Source organism: Bos mutus, chromosome 7 (genome assembly GCF_027580195.1).
Source record: "Bos mutus isolate GX-2022 chromosome 7, NWIPB_WYAK_1.1, whole genome shotgun sequence".
Taxonomy (NCBI): Eukaryota; Metazoa; Chordata; class Mammalia; order Artiodactyla; family Bovidae; genus Bos; species Bos mutus.
In genome coordinates, this window is record NC_091623.1 from 56,711,510 (window position 1) to 56,727,942 (window position 16,433).

Consider the following 16,433-nt stretch of genomic DNA (forward strand, 5'->3'; position numbering starts at 1 on the left):
TCAAGGGATGAACTTGGCCCTTTGTGGGGTAAGAAGAGGGCTGCATGGTAAACTGGGGAGGCTCAGGTAAGCGGCTGGCAGTCCCTCAGTAAAGCATGAGGGAAGGGATGGGGGGACGGGCAGCCTCAAATGGTCGAGGGCGGGAGTGGGGTGGTGTTTCAGAACACTGACCCACTCTGCGGAAGGCTGTGCCTACAGCCCAGTGACTTCCACTTAAATAAATAAATAAATAAATAAAGCCGCAATTCCATGATATCGATAACTAAAAAACAGCCTATCGTTCACATGCTTTATTAGTCTCTCGTGTCAAGGTTAAAAACCGCTGGTACTAAATTATGGTGGTTTTGACTCTCTCATACACTGGTTATTTATAAAAAAAATCACATCACGCTCCTGAGGAGTTGCCCGGAGCCTGGGGCCCTGCCTGTTTACCTCTCAGGCCCTCTCTCGGACTCTCCCTGCCCACTCCCCGTTTGGGAAAAAACTCCACCTGTGCGGGCGCAATCCTAACATCACAGATCCGGAAATGCTTTGTCTTGAGGCAAGTATATTTGTTGCTTAAAATTTTACGAATCCTCCCTGAATGCTGGGCTGTCTGAACCTTACCTAGCCAAAAAGAAAGAAAAGGTAAAATAAAAAACAAAACAAAATTCGAGCAAAACAAAATCAAATTTAATGGTCTTAAATGCAAAAGTAAAAACAAACAAAAAACACAAAAAAGCAAAAGAAAATTAACAGAACAACCCAAAACGTCAAGGCAGTTATGAAGAGAACTTTGAGGGTTAATCTTTAAAACTACAAATCAAAGGGTGTTTTTTTGTTGTTGTTGTTTGTTTTTTTTGTTAATAGGTAACTGTCAGGAAGTAAGTACTTTTCTGTTGAGTGTTCACAGGAGAGCAAAGTTTCAAAACAAAACCCGACTAAAATAGAAAAAAGCCTAGCGCTCACGAGAAGGGATGCAAGAAATACAATGCTCAAATGTTTCTGTGTCGTTAAAAAATAGAGCTATCTGACGCATTGGAGCTGTGGTCAATGCGCTCGGAAACTGGAGCGAAGACAGGGGTCGACAGTATCCGCTGTTGTGGGGGCACTGTGCATGCAACGTGTGGACAGGAATTCGGGGTGTCGGAGGAGCAAGGCATCTTGAGGCGTGCCTGCAGCTGAGATCTGACTCTGGAATACACTGGAGTTCCCCTGAAACTCTTTGGTCCGTTCCCATTGGCGCCTGGGCGTAGGAGACCCCTCGTGTCCTCCGCAGGGCCTGGCCCGGCCCGGCGTGCGGTCCCCCTCCCGCCGGTGGCCCACGGCAGACTGGCCCGCTGCCACAGCCGGGGCCCCTCAGCTGAGTGAGCAGCAGGTGGCAATGGGACCTGCTTGGGAAAGCAATTTCCTGTCAACCGAAGCAGAAATCGCTTAAAATGTGGAAGCGGTTGAGAAAAACACGCACTCAGCATCTGTCTAACATCTTTAGGAACTAAAACTAAAACATCATTTCTGTTTGCTTGTTGGTTTCTATCCAGTTTGTGGAGACATTGAATGAAACGCGTGTTAGACAGTCTCGGAAGTTAAAGCATGCTTCAGTTTCACCACCATCCCGAGGGACTGGTTAGTCAATGCAGTCTATTTAGATTTCTGTTTAATATATATTTTAAAGGAAATAACTTAAGAAACTTAAAATTGGTCTAACATTGTGGGATTTCAAACATTTGAACATGTCGGCTGCATCCCAAGAGTATAAAAACCTTTTCACTTCTCATTTAGACTAAGACAAACACTTGTGAAAATTGGCGCAAAATGAGTTGTACACTAACAAAAAAGTTTCAACTTCTTCACTCTTAATTATCTATTCCGTACAAAAAAAAAAAAAGCGTAAGCGAGTTATTTGTGGGACTTGTTGGTTTTGAAGGAAACCTGTAAGATTTTGTCCCCCAGGCGGTAGCCGTTCAGACTTGCTATGGCCATGGCAGCTTCTTCATAGTTTGTCATGGTCACAAAGCCAAAGCCTTTGCACTTGTTGGTGTTGAAGTCGCGAATCACTTTCACATTGGTAACGGCGCCAAACGGGCCGAACATCTGCCAGAGGATCCCCTCATCGGCATCCTGGCCCAGGTTGTAGATGAAGATGCACCAGCCCGAAGAAGCGTTGCCCGGGACATTGACACCAGAAAGCCCACTCATGTGATCTACACCCATGGGGGAGAACCTAGCAAACAGAGAGCACAGCGTTCAGGTCAGGGTCAAGGTGGGCCCGCGCGTGGACACGTGGCCCATGGGGGCGCTTGGGCTGGCAGCCCCCCACCTCGGGCACCATCAGAGTTTTTCACTGAGCGGAAGTCAATACAGTGTCAGAGGGAGGGCACGGGCTCCTTGCTCCATAGGGAATGGGATCTGAGGAGACACTGGCTGCCCGGAGTGGGTCAGAGCCTCAACCCGCCTCCCCCATTGAGGGGGCCTGTAGTGGCCTCTGACCAGCTGTTCCCTCCACCCCTCCCACTCTGGGGAGGGGGGTCCTGTTTAGTCACACCTGTACTTCCCACATTTTAAAAGATGGGAACTTCTCTACATCCTCCTAGGTACTGTTACACTCCCAGCTCCCTCTAGGGAAACCCTTCCTTATCCTATACGTCTGTGTATGTATGTGTGTTTGCCTGGGGTGGGGGAGGGCTGAATCTTCTTGTTTCTCTGAATTTTGTACCCCCCACCTCGTCAGGACCCTCCCTCTCCAAGGGTTCACAGCCAAGCAGTGTCTGCATACAGCATACACCCATGAAGGCCACTGCAGCAGAGCACAGCTCTGGACAACCTTCCACTGCTGGCTCATAACACCCCAGAAGGGCCTGGGCTGTGGACTGCAAGTCCACCAAGCTTTACCAAAAATGTGAGACCACCCAGTTTCTAAAAAAAATTTTTGGCTGCACCCCATAGTATGTGGGACTTTAGTCCCCTGACCAGGGATCGAACCCATGGCCCCTGCCTTGGAAGGCAGTCTTAGCCACTGGACTTCCAGGGAAGCCCCTGGGGCCCCCTTTCTAAAGAAACACTTTTAGTCATATAAAAATAAGCCTACAAATCATGGCCGTGGCAGTAACGATGAAGGAAGATGACAAAATTGCTACTGAAGCCATGTGGCCCTTGAGATGTTTCAAAAACACAAAAGTTAACTGTCAGAGGACCAGTTGAGAAACCTTGAGCATGACACAGCATCTCTGAAGCCCCACAATGCAATTGGAAAAGTACTACCTGCTCCAAAACGCAATCAAGTTTGAGGTGTGGGTCTGACCCAGGGGTGAGCAGGGTGCCTTCGAGTGCCACTGAACAGATTCACTCCCTGGACAGACTCTGGAGAAGAGTGGCCAGCCCCCTGGGGTGCAGCCCACTGACAGAACGGTGACCACTGATGAAGAATCAAGGCGTGCCGTGGGCCGTGATTTTGAATTTGCGGGAATGACGTTAAACAGACACACCGGATGTCTGAGTTGGTTAAATGATTTGTTAGTGGTGAGACCACAGAATCACTGAAATGGGGGTGGGTAAGGGCCCCAGAGTGCCTGTGTAAGTTGCTTTTCAGTGAGAACTGGAAAGAGGTCTGAGTTTTAAACGAACCTCGTTTCCTCTAACTTTTGTAGGATGTGGACCCAAGTTATGATAGTGGTTCACTAAACCTTGACGTATCCGTTAAACTGAAAACGATCCAAGGCTGTTCAAAAAGACAGACTGCGCTGTCTTGTTGACAGTGTAGTTCATTCTCATTCACTCCCGAGTCTCCTGCTAGTGGTAGCTGACCATCTCAACTCTCGTGAACTGCCCCCGTTCTTACCTCTGATGGTACAGAGGTAGACTGACCCATCCGATCCTAGATCTGGGGGCCCTTCTGCAAACTCTCTCCTCTTCTGGGTCTTCCTCCCTCTTATTCTTACCTCCCCTCTTTGCTCTTTCCTTTTGTCTGTCCCTGGAGGTCATGGTCACTCTCCTGCCTGGCCCTTCCTGAATTCGTGTCTCCCTTTCTCTTCTCCCCCGAGCTCTCTGGTTTTCCAGAGTTCACAGGTAACTTCCTGAACTTGGCCATCTACACCCTCCACCAGATCCACAGTGACACTGATTGCGCTATCTGACTTTCAAACTGGATCAAGCTCACCTCTGTCCACTTCCCCAGCTGTGCCTTTAAACCTGAAAAGCCAACGAAGACAGGCCAGCTTGTGGGCCTCTCTGTTGTTCATGAGGTAGTAATACAGCTGATTTCAGAGTCCAAGTCACCAGCTCTACTCGTCTCTGCTCTACTACATCCTGGCGACTAGAACTGTTTTATGTGGAAAGGCTAAGGAAGGCGGGTAAACAGTCCACCTCTAGGACGGGGCTTTTCAACAGCAGAATTAGTAATATTTAGACACCAAATGACTCCACAAGGAGGTGGACAAGAAAGGTTTGCCCTTGGGCTGCTCATCAAAAGTCTAAAACCTGTTTAGAACTCTGGAAGGAGAGCAGCCTTCCAGTGAACTCAGGCTACACCTTCCTCCCCAGATACAGGATGCTCCTCCGTATTGCGGTCCGCTTGCCTGTCCTGAGGAACTGCAGGCTGCAGTGCCAGGCGCTGGGAGCTAGCTGGAGCTGTGCCACCTTTTTTACTCCCATTAGAGACATACTCAGATGGAAACACACGGCTCCACACAGATAGCCCTCTGAGGCGGGCAGGGGACACAGAGACAGGACACGATCAGCCCAGTGTGCAGCAGTTCCTGCAGCCCGGGAGTGCCTGCCCAGCAGGCTGCGAGCAGCTGGATGCGGCACGTGTGGCCGTGGCAGGAAGAGTGCACCCTCCTGACCCACCTGAATCTCTGCGCCTGGTGGTGGACGGGGCCTCCGAACCGTCTAGCTGGTGAGTGGTACAGCTGGGAGAGCAGCGCCACGTTTTTGTTCTGGTTGGGATTGGCTGCGAACTTCACTGTAATGGGCTCGGAGGAACCTGGGGGTTTATGACCATTGAAACTGGTAATTGCCTCTTCTGCCTCCGACCGTTTGTCAAACCGGATAAACGCAACCCCTCTGGACAAACCTTTTTAACAAACCAACAAAAATGGAGTTAGGGGGAAAAAAATGCAAGGAGCTTTAAAACTGAAAAGCAAAAGTCAAGTCAGTCAGCCTACTGTGGTTTAAACTGGATGCTTGGCTAATGAGAGAAACAAAAATTAAACCTAAATATGGAAACATGAACAAATTAAAACAAACAATGACTAATAAAAGATTAAGGTTTCAAACTTTCTTCTGAGTTGAAGAAACAATGAAGCCTCTGCGCAATAAGACACTTTGGCACAACATCCCGGAGAAATGCCCCAGACCTCTTTTTTAAAAGGAAGCCACGTTTTATCCTCTGTTACTGTGGAGGTCCGGGGCCCACCACAGTGCCGGTGCACGGCATGCTGAGGGGTGGGCGGACAGTTAGGAATTCTCCCTTGCCCCAGGGTGCTCCCTCCCGTGGCCTGCCGGCCATCCGGCCTCATACCCACGCCAGGCCTTCACAGGTCACCTTCCCAGCTTGGCCTGATCTAATCCATTTGCTCAGTGCCTGACTCAGCCTCCTGAGTCTCCGAAGGACGTGGAGTCTGAGTAACCCAGCTGCCCCCTGGTGGCTCTTTCCTGCCGCCAACACCTCACTCACCTCTTGGATATTCTAAGTTTTCTGGGAAAAGTCTGGCCTCACTTGACTCTGAGGGCCCTCAGCAGTGCTGACACCCACCCATAGGCTCCCTGCCTTGGGTATGTTCATCATTGCCTTCAGCTGCCTTGGGTCCCTGGACAGGGCCTCCTGAAGGCAAGCCCCCGATTCTGCTGCTGCCCCAGCCCTTGAAGGAACAAGAACATGGCTGCCTGAATCCCAGGCCCAACTGCTGAAGGCAGGGCCAGGTCAGCCTGGCATGAGGGTGAGACCTGAACAAACCAGGTGGGAGTGGGCTCAGTCACCTTCTACCCTCCTTCTGCCCACATTCTGGGCCTGGGAGGAATGACAGGGGCTGGTCCCTTGAAGAAATGGAGAAATGAGGTGGGGCTGGGGTGAAGCAATGTGGAGCCATGAAGAGAACCAGCTCTTTCTCCTGGGGTCAAGGGTGGAGGTCGCAGTGTGGAGGTGACAGCTGAGGGCGAGTGGGGGAGCACCCTGGAGAGGAGGTTGTGGCAGACAGCCCTACCCTGGACGTTCTCACTCTCCACGGCCAGTCACAGGCTGTCCTGAGGCCTTTACCAGGTGGTGAATGACAGTTATCAGAGCAGAAGAGCCCAGGGCCCTGGACTACCGGCTAAGTGAGTGTAAGGAACACCCCCAAGTTGGCTCCCATGTCCCACAGGGTCCCATCGATAGTCCCCAGGATGGGCCCAGGGTGGGGGCCAAGGAGGGGTGTGGGGGACTCAGGCATACCAGGCAGGGGCAGCAATGACAAGTTCTACTGCCAGAAGTGGTGTCCCCTTGGGGCCTACTAATAGAATCCCACGCTCTGTTCTGACTGGGAAGAGACATCGTGGGCCCCATGTAAACAAGCAGACGGAAGTCAGGGGCATTCAGGCAGGGGTTCTTCTGCCACAACTGTAACATACTGTGAATGCCAAGTCCTAAAGCACACACCCCAACTTTCCAACTGGGAAATGCTCCCTCCTGGGGGCGCCCCCAGCACAGCACCCTGGGAGGCCACACAGTGGCCCCTGGCAGTCTCAAGGCTGCCCCCACCATGGCTCCATGACTATGTAAGTATGAACTTTAAATGGACATAGCCAGAGATGCTCACTGAGTCAGTGAGACCAGATCCGGAGATTCACATGTGCCAGGCGCAGTCTAGAGACTGAGCCCATTTTAAAATTTTAGTTCAGAAGGAACACCTGAAAACAAGTACTTGGCATACACTCTTTATTTACTCTTTAACGACACGAACGATGGCTTAGACAGATGGGAACCCGAACGAGATCTAACTGCAGGCAAATCTCATTGGAAGCCGCGGCTGGCTGGCTCCCACAGAAAGCTGCCTGCAGGGGACAGTCTCACTCTATTTAGGAAGACCTTGCGATCAAGCAGAGAGAGTGTGTGTGTGCAAGTGTGGCTTCCTTGTCTGGTTTTGTAAAATGACTATCAAATGAAAACTGCCCAAGTGAAAGCAAGAAAACCCAAGTAAAAGAAAGTTACTTAAAGTGAGGGAATATAAACTCAATGCTTGGATGAATGTATACATTTTAAAGATGAGTTTTTATTTTTCCTCTAGAGTTTTTGGATTAAGAGCAGAGACCACTAAATGGCACCATCTCTAGATGAGCCAACTATAAAAGTCATTAATTACAATGTATAAAGAAGCAAAGAAAAAAAAAAACAACAAAAAAACACTTCTGTCAGCTCAGAAATTATGGTTTTTCTTTTTTTTTTTTCTTTTTTAATTAACCAGACCATCTGTTTTTTTCTTTTTAATTACTCAGGCCATTTTTTAAAAAAATTATGGGTTAAGGTTTTTTGAGCGCGTCTCTGTTTCTTTAAAACATACGTCACATGAAAGCAAACCTGACATGCAGACTTGCTCTGTGTCATTCGCGGCCTGGCTGCTGGGCTCCAGAGGGTCCCAACAGAGGAGCACTGAGCAGTGGCATCCTCCAGAGCAGAGAAGGGGAGCCCACAGGCCCACGGGCTTGCTTTCTACTCTCCAGCGTCACATTCCGGCCTAGGGGAGGGCTGTGGAGAGGAGGCCCTGGGGGCTCCTCACATCTCCTGCACCCTCTTCTTGCAAAGCTCCTAAAGACAGGCAGGGGTGTGGAGTGGGGGCCCACATATAAGTGGCAGAAGCTGGTGGGGAGGCCTGAGGGTCTCCCAAAATCTAGGAGACAGCAGCCTTGCAAAGGGAAAGAGGGCAGAATCTCCAGCAAACAGGTGAGTGAACTGCCTGTAGGAGTGACCGCCCTCAGGATGTTGGGGACAAAAGCTCCGTGGCCCAGGGGTGGGGGAGGTGCCCTCAAGGTGGGTGGACTCCAGAGTGGGAGCCGGGCCCTGCTCAGCAGTGCAGGGCTAGACCGAGATGAGCAGAGGCCAGCAGTCCACACAGGACTGGGGAAAGCAGGGCCACAGAAGTGGGATGCGGGCCACCATCACTGGCCGCTCCAGGTCCCCTGACACCCCACTCAGACGCTCCTGTGCAGGAGGGTAAACAGAGGCGCTGACCAGTCAGCAGGGTCACTTGATTGACTGGTACTTGAAGGTAAGGGAGGGGCCAAATGAGGGACCACAGGAACTAGCCTGGCGCAGGGGTTTATACCAAGCACATGGCATTGTCACCTCATGCCCATCCCCGGCCCAGAGCCAGGGGCAGAAAGGCCAGGTGGGTGGAGTCCATGTCCCTGTAGCAGAGCGGGTGTCAGTGCCAGACTGGGGGGTACCCAGATCTGCCAGCGACCTGCACCTGGGGACCACACTCCAGGAGCCTCTGCTCCTTCTCGGGGCCCTGGAGGACTCAAGCTGTCTGCCCCTCTCCAAGCTGGGCTCCAGCCCACACCCAGCTGAGACGGGACAAGGGAGAGTTGGGGACAAGGCTGCGGGCCCCAGAGCATGCAGCTCAGGGAGGATACGGGAAAACATGCACCCCCACTCTTGTCTGCCACGGGCTGGGACACCCCACCCACCTGCTCCGTGTCTGTTTTCAGCCTCCCAGGGGAGGTCACCTCGGAGCCACGGCTGCTGCAGCCCAACTACCAGTGTGCGCTGACTACCTCAGCTAAGGAGGTGGGGAATATGCTCAGTGCTGGAAGAACATGAAAAAACGACCAGTCAAGTCTATCAGTTTCACCGAGCTCTGGGAGCAGCGGTTTTACTTTCTAGCTGGTCAGCAAATTCCCACTCCTGCAGAAAACAGAGCCGAGGGGCCCAAACATCAGACGTCTCAAGCTCACTGCTTCCCTGACAGAGCCGAGTGTGTGGCTGGCCCGACCCAGGCCCAAGGCTGGTGGAGCAGATGGTCACCTTGAGGGGCGGCTTCTGGGCATGTGGTACTCAGTTCGGTGGGGCCTGAGTGCTGTGTGCAAAGCCCAGAGCCTGAGCTGCTTGTGTCCTGAGCTGAGCTGACCCAAGGGCGGGTAGTGAAGTGGCCAGGACAGCCTGAGAGAGGACATCATGCTGCATTCGAGCTCTGAATGTGCTACCGGGGTGGGGGTTATTGAGTGGTGGAGACTCAAGAATGACTCCTCAGAAACAGTCCCCTTGGAGCTCTGGGACAATGACAGGTGGGGACTCTGGACCTGGAAAAGAGACTGTACCACACCGCACCCTACTGCCTGCAGTAAGGAGGGCAATGTTTGAGTCCAGGCTGGGATGGGTGGTGCCTGTGGATAGTGCCAGGATCTCTTAGCGTTTTCACTGTAAAAGCCTGGCCGCCCCTCAACTTTCATGTTGGGGCAGCTTTTATGTCACGTAACACCCCGCCCCCCCCCTCCCCGCCCCCGCCAACCTTCCTGGCCTCATTAAACAAAAAAGCCAATGTCTTCTCACTGTGATTCTGTCCTCATGGCTGGAGTAACTAAAGACAGCCATCTGCCTTCCCAAGGAGACTCGAGCTCTACCCAGAGGAACGCACACTGCATCCCAGGCCAGGCACCGTACCTGTGGTCTGATCCACAAGGACTCGTGAGTTGATGATCCGCCCAAACCGAGAGAACATGTCCTCTACATCCTTCTGGGTCATGTTCCTCGGGAGCCCGCTGATGTACAAGTTGGCGTCTTTGATGACTTCAGAGCTTGGGCGCGCATATGACACCTTGAAAACAAAACCGCTTGCTAGCATTAGGGCAGGTGCATGGCCAAGGCATCCAGGGAGGGTGTTACACCTTCAGGTGAGGGAAAGTCAACCCTGTGGGAGGTCACCTGTGGCAGCCCGTGCTGGCAGCCCGCCTTGGGCCAGGCAGGGACCCTCATGTGCCATGATGATGCAGATGTCATTCCTATCTCATAGTCGAGAGTCTGGGGGTGCGTGGCTGGCATGGGGCAGGGCAGGGACCAAGCCCGGCTGCCCGTGCTCCTACCTTGGCCTCGGGCCTCTCTGGACAAGAAGCAGGGCTGGAAGGGGACTCTGTCCTACCTGGGAGGGGCCCAGAGGACGGCTGGGGAGAGAGCTGGGTGCTCTGGGAGTGTGACGCCCACCAGGCAGCAGGCCAGCTAGACATGGAGTCCAGATGGGGCCCCGTGGCTGGGGGAACACAGGTGAGTGCTCAACATTAAATGACCCTATGATTTTTGGGGCTTCTGTTTTGCAAAACTGAAGGAAGACTAATAGGAACTTTGCAGTAGTTTAGATAAAACGGTGTGTACGTCCGAGGCTGGGGGCAAGGAAATGTCTTTAGTGTTTCCCGTTTGGGGTGAGAGAAGGGTAGATCTTGTGGGCCACGGAGGGATGGGGCCAAGGCCAGACCTCTGTGGGCACGGAGTCCCTGGGACAAAGCCCTTCCACCTCTGGCTGAGCAGACAGGACTGTGTCACACCCCACACCTGAGGGAGTCAGGACCAAGTCAGGAGGCTGGGGGACAAAGGAGGTAGAAGCAGCAGAGAACCATGTGCTCTGGAAGGGGGAGCAGTTAGACCTGAGTAGAACTCCTCCCTGGGGGTCAAAAAACTGAGACCATACATAACACAGTAGCAGACACGACCTCTCAGGTGTCACTGGGCAGCACAAGGGCACAAACGATAGATGTGTTCCCACCACAACACTCAGGCCTGCCAGGAAGGGCAGGCGTGCAGGGCTACACACGGAGGCCACACCCCCACACACATCCCTTTGTTCACGCGCTCACTGACTCTCACACACTTGAGGCACATTTGGAATATTCCAGAAAAGGAGACGACAGGCACTGCCTTTGCCTGGAAAGCAAGACACAGGCCACAGGGAGAGAGAGAGGGTGAAAGGAGAAAATGGGGTGTGGTCAGAGCCCAGCTCCACCTGAGGGGAGAGTGGAACAGCAGTGACAACATCCCCTGGACGCGTCCCTGCGCTGCAGCCAGGCCTGAGGCACTTTGGGGACACTCTGGGGCAAGACCTGGGGCAGAAGCAGCACTGCCCTCAGAGAAAGAGGCCACCAGGTGGGCGTGGCCATGCGTCTCAACTTCAAGAAGAATATTGGCCACACTCTTATGTCTGCACCTTAACTTTCTGGGTCTACATCCCCCCACAGAACACCTCGCTCAAACTCCTGACAGAGGGAGTCACTCCAACTGTTTCGTGTCAGATTTCAGGCAGGATGGCTGAAGGCAGGAGCTGGGACTCAGGCTGTTCTGCGCTTTCCTGGGATTGGGCCAGGCGAGCAGGAAGTTGTCCCCCAGGATGTCCTGCCTGGCCCCTTGCAGATCCGCCTGGAACAGGCTGCATTTGGGGTCTGCCCTCGGCTTTTGGTGAAGGACGCTGTGGGAAAGAACATTCCCAGACCAGTGCCAGGGGAGTGCTGTGGTGGCCGGTGCTGGCCGTGGTTGCGATCACCTCTTAATAAAGCCCGGGGAGGAAATGCTTTCAGAGCCAAGTGCACTTCAGTCCCTTCCAGCCTTGGTGTCTCCAGGGACTCTGATGACTACTGCAGCTTCCTGTCCTCTCCAGCTACTGTCCAGATCAGAGTCAAATCAGAATCCAAGAAGACAGCAGCAGTGAGCCCGTCCACCCGTGGCAGACACGCCCGACTGGATCCGCGACACTGCCCAGAACCCTCTCTTAAGCTCCCGCACCACCTGCTCCCTTGCCTCTGGCAGGTCCACTGTCCTATTCTTGGGAAACCCTCCTGTGAGAGGTTTTTAAAGAACACAAGACTTCTGAATTACATCCTCCCACAAATTCCCGTTGGGAGTCCTGACCCCAGGACCTCGGAGTGTGACCTCATTAGAAACAGGATCGTGATAGATCCAATTCATGATGATGAGTTCAGAGCAGAGTAAGATGGCCCCAGATCAATGATGGGGGGTCCTTATAAAAAGGAGACATCTGGACACAGATATGCACACAGGGGGAACCCCGTGTGAAGACGAAGGCAGAGACTGGGGTGACACTTCTATAAGCTGAGAACCACTCAAGATCCAGTGACCACCAGGCACTGGGAGGGGCAGGGACCAGACCCTCTCACACAGCTCACGGCCCTCAGAGGGCACTCAGACTTCTGGCCCCTCGAGCTACCTGAGGATCTGGAAGATGCAGAGGTTCAACAAGGCAACCTTGTTCCAGGGGCTTCGGGTTGAGGGAGATGCTCTGGAGACTCTGGTGGGTGCCTGTCTCAGGCATGAGGGCCTCGCCAGGTCTGTGGGTGAGGGCTGGTGGGCACAGCACAGGAGGGGCTATTGCAGGAAGCCTGGCCAGGGTCCCTCGTGGAGTGGGAAGAGGGGGCATGTTCTACAGCAGGGCTGGGCACGGAGTGAAGATCAGGAAAACCCAAAGCTGGTCCAGGGGTGGATAGAGCCTGAAGACAGACACCTGGGGGTGGGGAGGGGTGAGACTGAGAAAAGGAAGGTGTGGTCAGCGATGGCAGGTTGAGAGGAAGGTGGGAGGGTCTGTCCGGGGAGGCCTGGAGGACTCGCCAACTTGTCCCAGGAACCCACCTCAGCCCCTGATTAGGGAATGACGCTTCTGACAGTCTGTCCAGGCTACCCCGTCGTGCTGCATGGCTCTCTCCCTTCCCTCAAGTCACCTCAAGTCATCAAGAAGACCCCCACAGGACACAGCACCCCCAACTGGTGACACCTACCTTGGCACACACCTGGTGTCATATTTATCATCTGTGTGCACCTGTGCACATGCAGATACTCAGCCTGCCCTACAAGGGCGTGGAAATGGTTTTGTTCACTGAGTGGCACACAGTGGGCAACTCCTAAATGTTGCCAGTGACTGCTGAGTGAGCTGGTAGGAGGACCGTAACTGCTGGGATGGGGCAGGAAGGGGAGCCTGAGGCCGGGGCAGATGGGCAGTGCTGCCACCGCTGCAACAATGACCAGGTCCAAGTGGGAAGGTGGCGCTGGCCCAATGCACACTCGGCAGGAGGACAGCAGTGCTGGGCCGGTAGAGGAGACTGGCAGGGAGGTCTTCATGTCAGGGGGCTGCTGTGAGCCAACACGCCAGGGACACCGGGGTCGGGGAGGGGCGGTCCCATGCAAGTCCTTTCCGGGGATCCTCCCTTTGCAGGTGGGGCTGAGGAGCCAGAGGAACAAGGGCTGGGACAGTCACCACCCGACACGGGTCTCACACAAGCCGACAGGAGATGCCCTGGAAGTGCCCAGGCTCTGAGGGGCAACTGTGCTAACGGTGCCAAGACAGTGATGGGGAGATAAAAGCTTGGGTCTTTCACTAAGGCCAGGGCTCAACACAAATCTCTGTGCAGCTCGGAACCAATGAGATGATGATTGCAGCTCTTTACCTTAATGGTTTTTGACTGGAGCCGCAGGCCATTCAGTGTGTTTATCGCTCTCTCTGCATCCTTGGCAGTCACGTAGTTCACAAAGCCGTATCCCAAGCTGTGTCCTGTGTGGAGAACATGTGCACATCAGTGAGCCACTGGGAGCCAGCCAGCCAGCGAGGGGTAGGGGAGAAAGGAGGGGAGAGAGAGACAGAGAGGATGGACAGGGCTGCACCTGGCTGGGCTCAAAAGGACAAGACCAGAGAGAAGGTGACCAAGGAAACACAAGAGCTAAAAGCCATGGCTTCTGGGAAGGAGGGGTTAGAGGTCAACAGTTAAGAGTCTGTACTGATGGTTTATTCGTGACACCACCTTGGCAAACTTGCACATTTTCTGCAAAGAACAAACCTATAAAATGTGACTTTTGTAATTGAGCATCCTGGGGAGCCCATCACCAAAGCAGGGCTGAGGATCTGTTCCACTGGTGCTGGCTGCTCTGTGCAGCCCCCAGTGGGGGGGACCTGGGATGGGGGGTATGGAGGACAGTCACGGCAGCAGACAGGACAGGCGGGTGGGGAGAACCCGCCGATGACCAGATGTCAGTGTCCAGGCTGTTTTCCGCCCCTGCTGTGCTGGAGTGGGAAGGTCTGCTGGGCTCTGGCGCCCCCCAGTGTCGGTTCCCTTCACTTTCCTGAACTGAAAGTCCAGCTGCAGGAGGAGGAAGTACAGGGGTAACCAGCGCTGAGGGCAGCCTGGCCACCAGAGTCCCCTTTGGCAGCACCTCCTACAGTGACAGCATCATCAGCCGATGCCCAGGGGCATCATAAGGCCAGTGCAAACCTCAGTTCTTCCCAAAGAAATCCAGGGTTACAGGCAGGGTATCCCACCCCTTCTCACGTAACCACTGGGAAGTGGTGGGGTGACCACCAACTGGATGCACAGGAGCGACCAGGCACGACAGGAGCTGTGGGCCTCTAGGAGACCCTGAGAGAAGCAATGGGTGACGGTCAGAGTGGGAGGAACCCGACGCCTTCCCTACAGAGGAGCAGGAGGAGGTCCCGGGAAGAGAACGGCCACCAAGCCCGCATCTTACCCCTCCCTGCGCCATGTCAGTGGGCACACCCCGTGCACCGGCCTCTGCTCTCAGCAGAGACAGTGGGTGAGCAGGAGAGACGACTGCTCTCCCCGAGTCCTGTACACACACACGTGCCCACTGGATGATTAAAACAGAAGGCGTGAGCCACCAGCAGGCAGAGATCTGCACAGCAGATGAGCTGGCTCTGCCCACTTCACCAGCTGAACCCAGGCTCATCTTGCCATTAATGAGACCTGCCATTAATGAGAGCCTAACCCACTGCCGTCACCTTGAAACAAACAACAATACTTTATGTTTTAGATTTAAAGAAAAATTACAAAGATGATGCAGCGTTCCCACATACTCCACACCCATGTTCCCTATTAGTAACATCTCATCCTAGGATGGTATATTTGTCACATTAGTGAATTGGTACCGATGTTCACATCTGAGCCAGACCGCCTGAATTTTCCCCTAATGTCCTTTTCTGTCCCAGGACACCATCCAGGGTTCCCCGTGACAATGAGCTGCCAATTATCCTTACACTCTTCTTGGCAGGGACAGTTTCTCACACCTTTCTTGTTTTTGATGACCTTGACAGCTGTGAGGACTGGTCCAGAAATTTTGTAGACTCTCCATCAGCTTGGGTTTGTCGGAAGATTTCCTGTGGTCAGACTGGGGTTATACTGGGCTTTTAGGAGGAAGGCCACAGAGTGAAGAGCCCTTCTCATGCCATCGTTCTGGGGTGTGTGCTGTCCACAGGGCTCATCCTGTTTGATGCTGGCCTTGACCCCGGTCTCACCAGTCTCTTTGTGTGCGGCCTGCACATTGTGAGTGCCCTGTGGAGTCACACCCTCCCCACTTCAGGGCAGAGAAGCTACACAAACTACTGGTGATTCTGCAAGGGCTACTTTCTCCTGCCCTGTCCGGGCCATCTTCTTCGCTGTTCTCTGTCATTTCATGTTCCTGCCCCTCCCACAAGGCCAATCCCAAGGCTGGGCCACCTGTGCCCATGGCTCCTGGCACTTCTGGTGCCAGGCCGTGTTCTCGTGCCTTCTGCTGCAACTGGTTCCTCCTGGCGTCTGGACAGGGCCCGCCCCCCACCCTCAGTTGCCGATTCCTCCCTGCCCTCCCACCTTGGCCGGCCGCACCAACACCAACTTGCCCTCAGGGTGTGCCCACAGAGTTTTAGGACACAGCTCCAGAAACCCTCAGTGGCCCTGGGCACTGCCAACCTGCCTGAGGTGCCACCTCCTCCAGAATGTGACTGCAACGCCAACTGACCCTCCCCAGGCTCCTCGTCCTCTGCTCACTCCATCAAGATGGTCCATAAGCCTCTACCTTTGCCCTTATCCCTATTATCCGAGCTTCCTGGGTGACCTCCTTGACCACCGTGTGGCCACAGCTAACAATGTCATCTAGGAAGTCACACACTTTTGACAATGGCCACTGGCTCCTTCCCCTGCTCCCCCTCCACTCTTCTCAACAAGCCAATGTGTACTCACTGAACACCCACTATGTGCTGGGCTGCGTGCCAGGCTGGCCAGGGGTTTAATGATCATCACCAAGGATAGCTCCTGCCATAATGAAATTCACATCCCACTGAGTAAGTCAGACAACAAATGAGCAAGAAACTAACAGACAAAGCTACACTCAGGTGCTACCAGGGTATCTCCATGGTGGAGTGAAAGGATGGACAGGACGGGTCCAGGGGAGACAGGTGGTCAGGAGTGTGTGTCCCTTGAGGAGGGGGTATGAGAAGCATACCCGCTCCCTGCGGTGGCTGGAGGCGAGTATTCTGGCAGAAGAGCAAGCACCAAGCTTCTGTGGCACAGACGACTCAGGAGTGCTCTAGGAAACAAAAGGCGGCCGGCGGCTAAACCCAATGAGTTAGGGGCCTGGCCTGGAGGCAGCTGCTGGGTGGAGCACGGCAGCAGCAGGGCTGAGGCCAGTGTAGAGACCACAGGAACCCATGAGCCACACCAGATGTGAG

The 16,433-nt window shown here is 53.8% G+C and overlaps 1 protein-coding gene across 1 annotated transcript in view; it reads right to left on the reverse strand.

Annotated features, from left to right (window-relative positions):
- Positions 1-650: 650 nt before the first annotated feature.
- The window catches only part of ELAVL1 (ELAV like RNA binding protein 1), a 37,167-nt gene continuing 21,384 nt past the window's right edge, over positions 651-16,433 (reverse strand). The window contains exons 3-6 of the mRNA XM_070373773.1: positions 13,387-13,490; positions 9,611-9,764; positions 4,825-5,050; positions 651-2,203 (exon numbers count right to left, since the gene is read on the reverse strand). Coding sequence (XP_070229874.1) covers positions 1,879-2,203; positions 4,825-5,050; positions 9,611-9,764; positions 13,387-13,490 — 809 coding nt within the window. The 3' untranslated portion in view covers positions 651-1,878. The remainder of the gene's footprint in view (positions 2,204-4,824; positions 5,051-9,610; positions 9,765-13,386; positions 13,491-16,433) is intronic.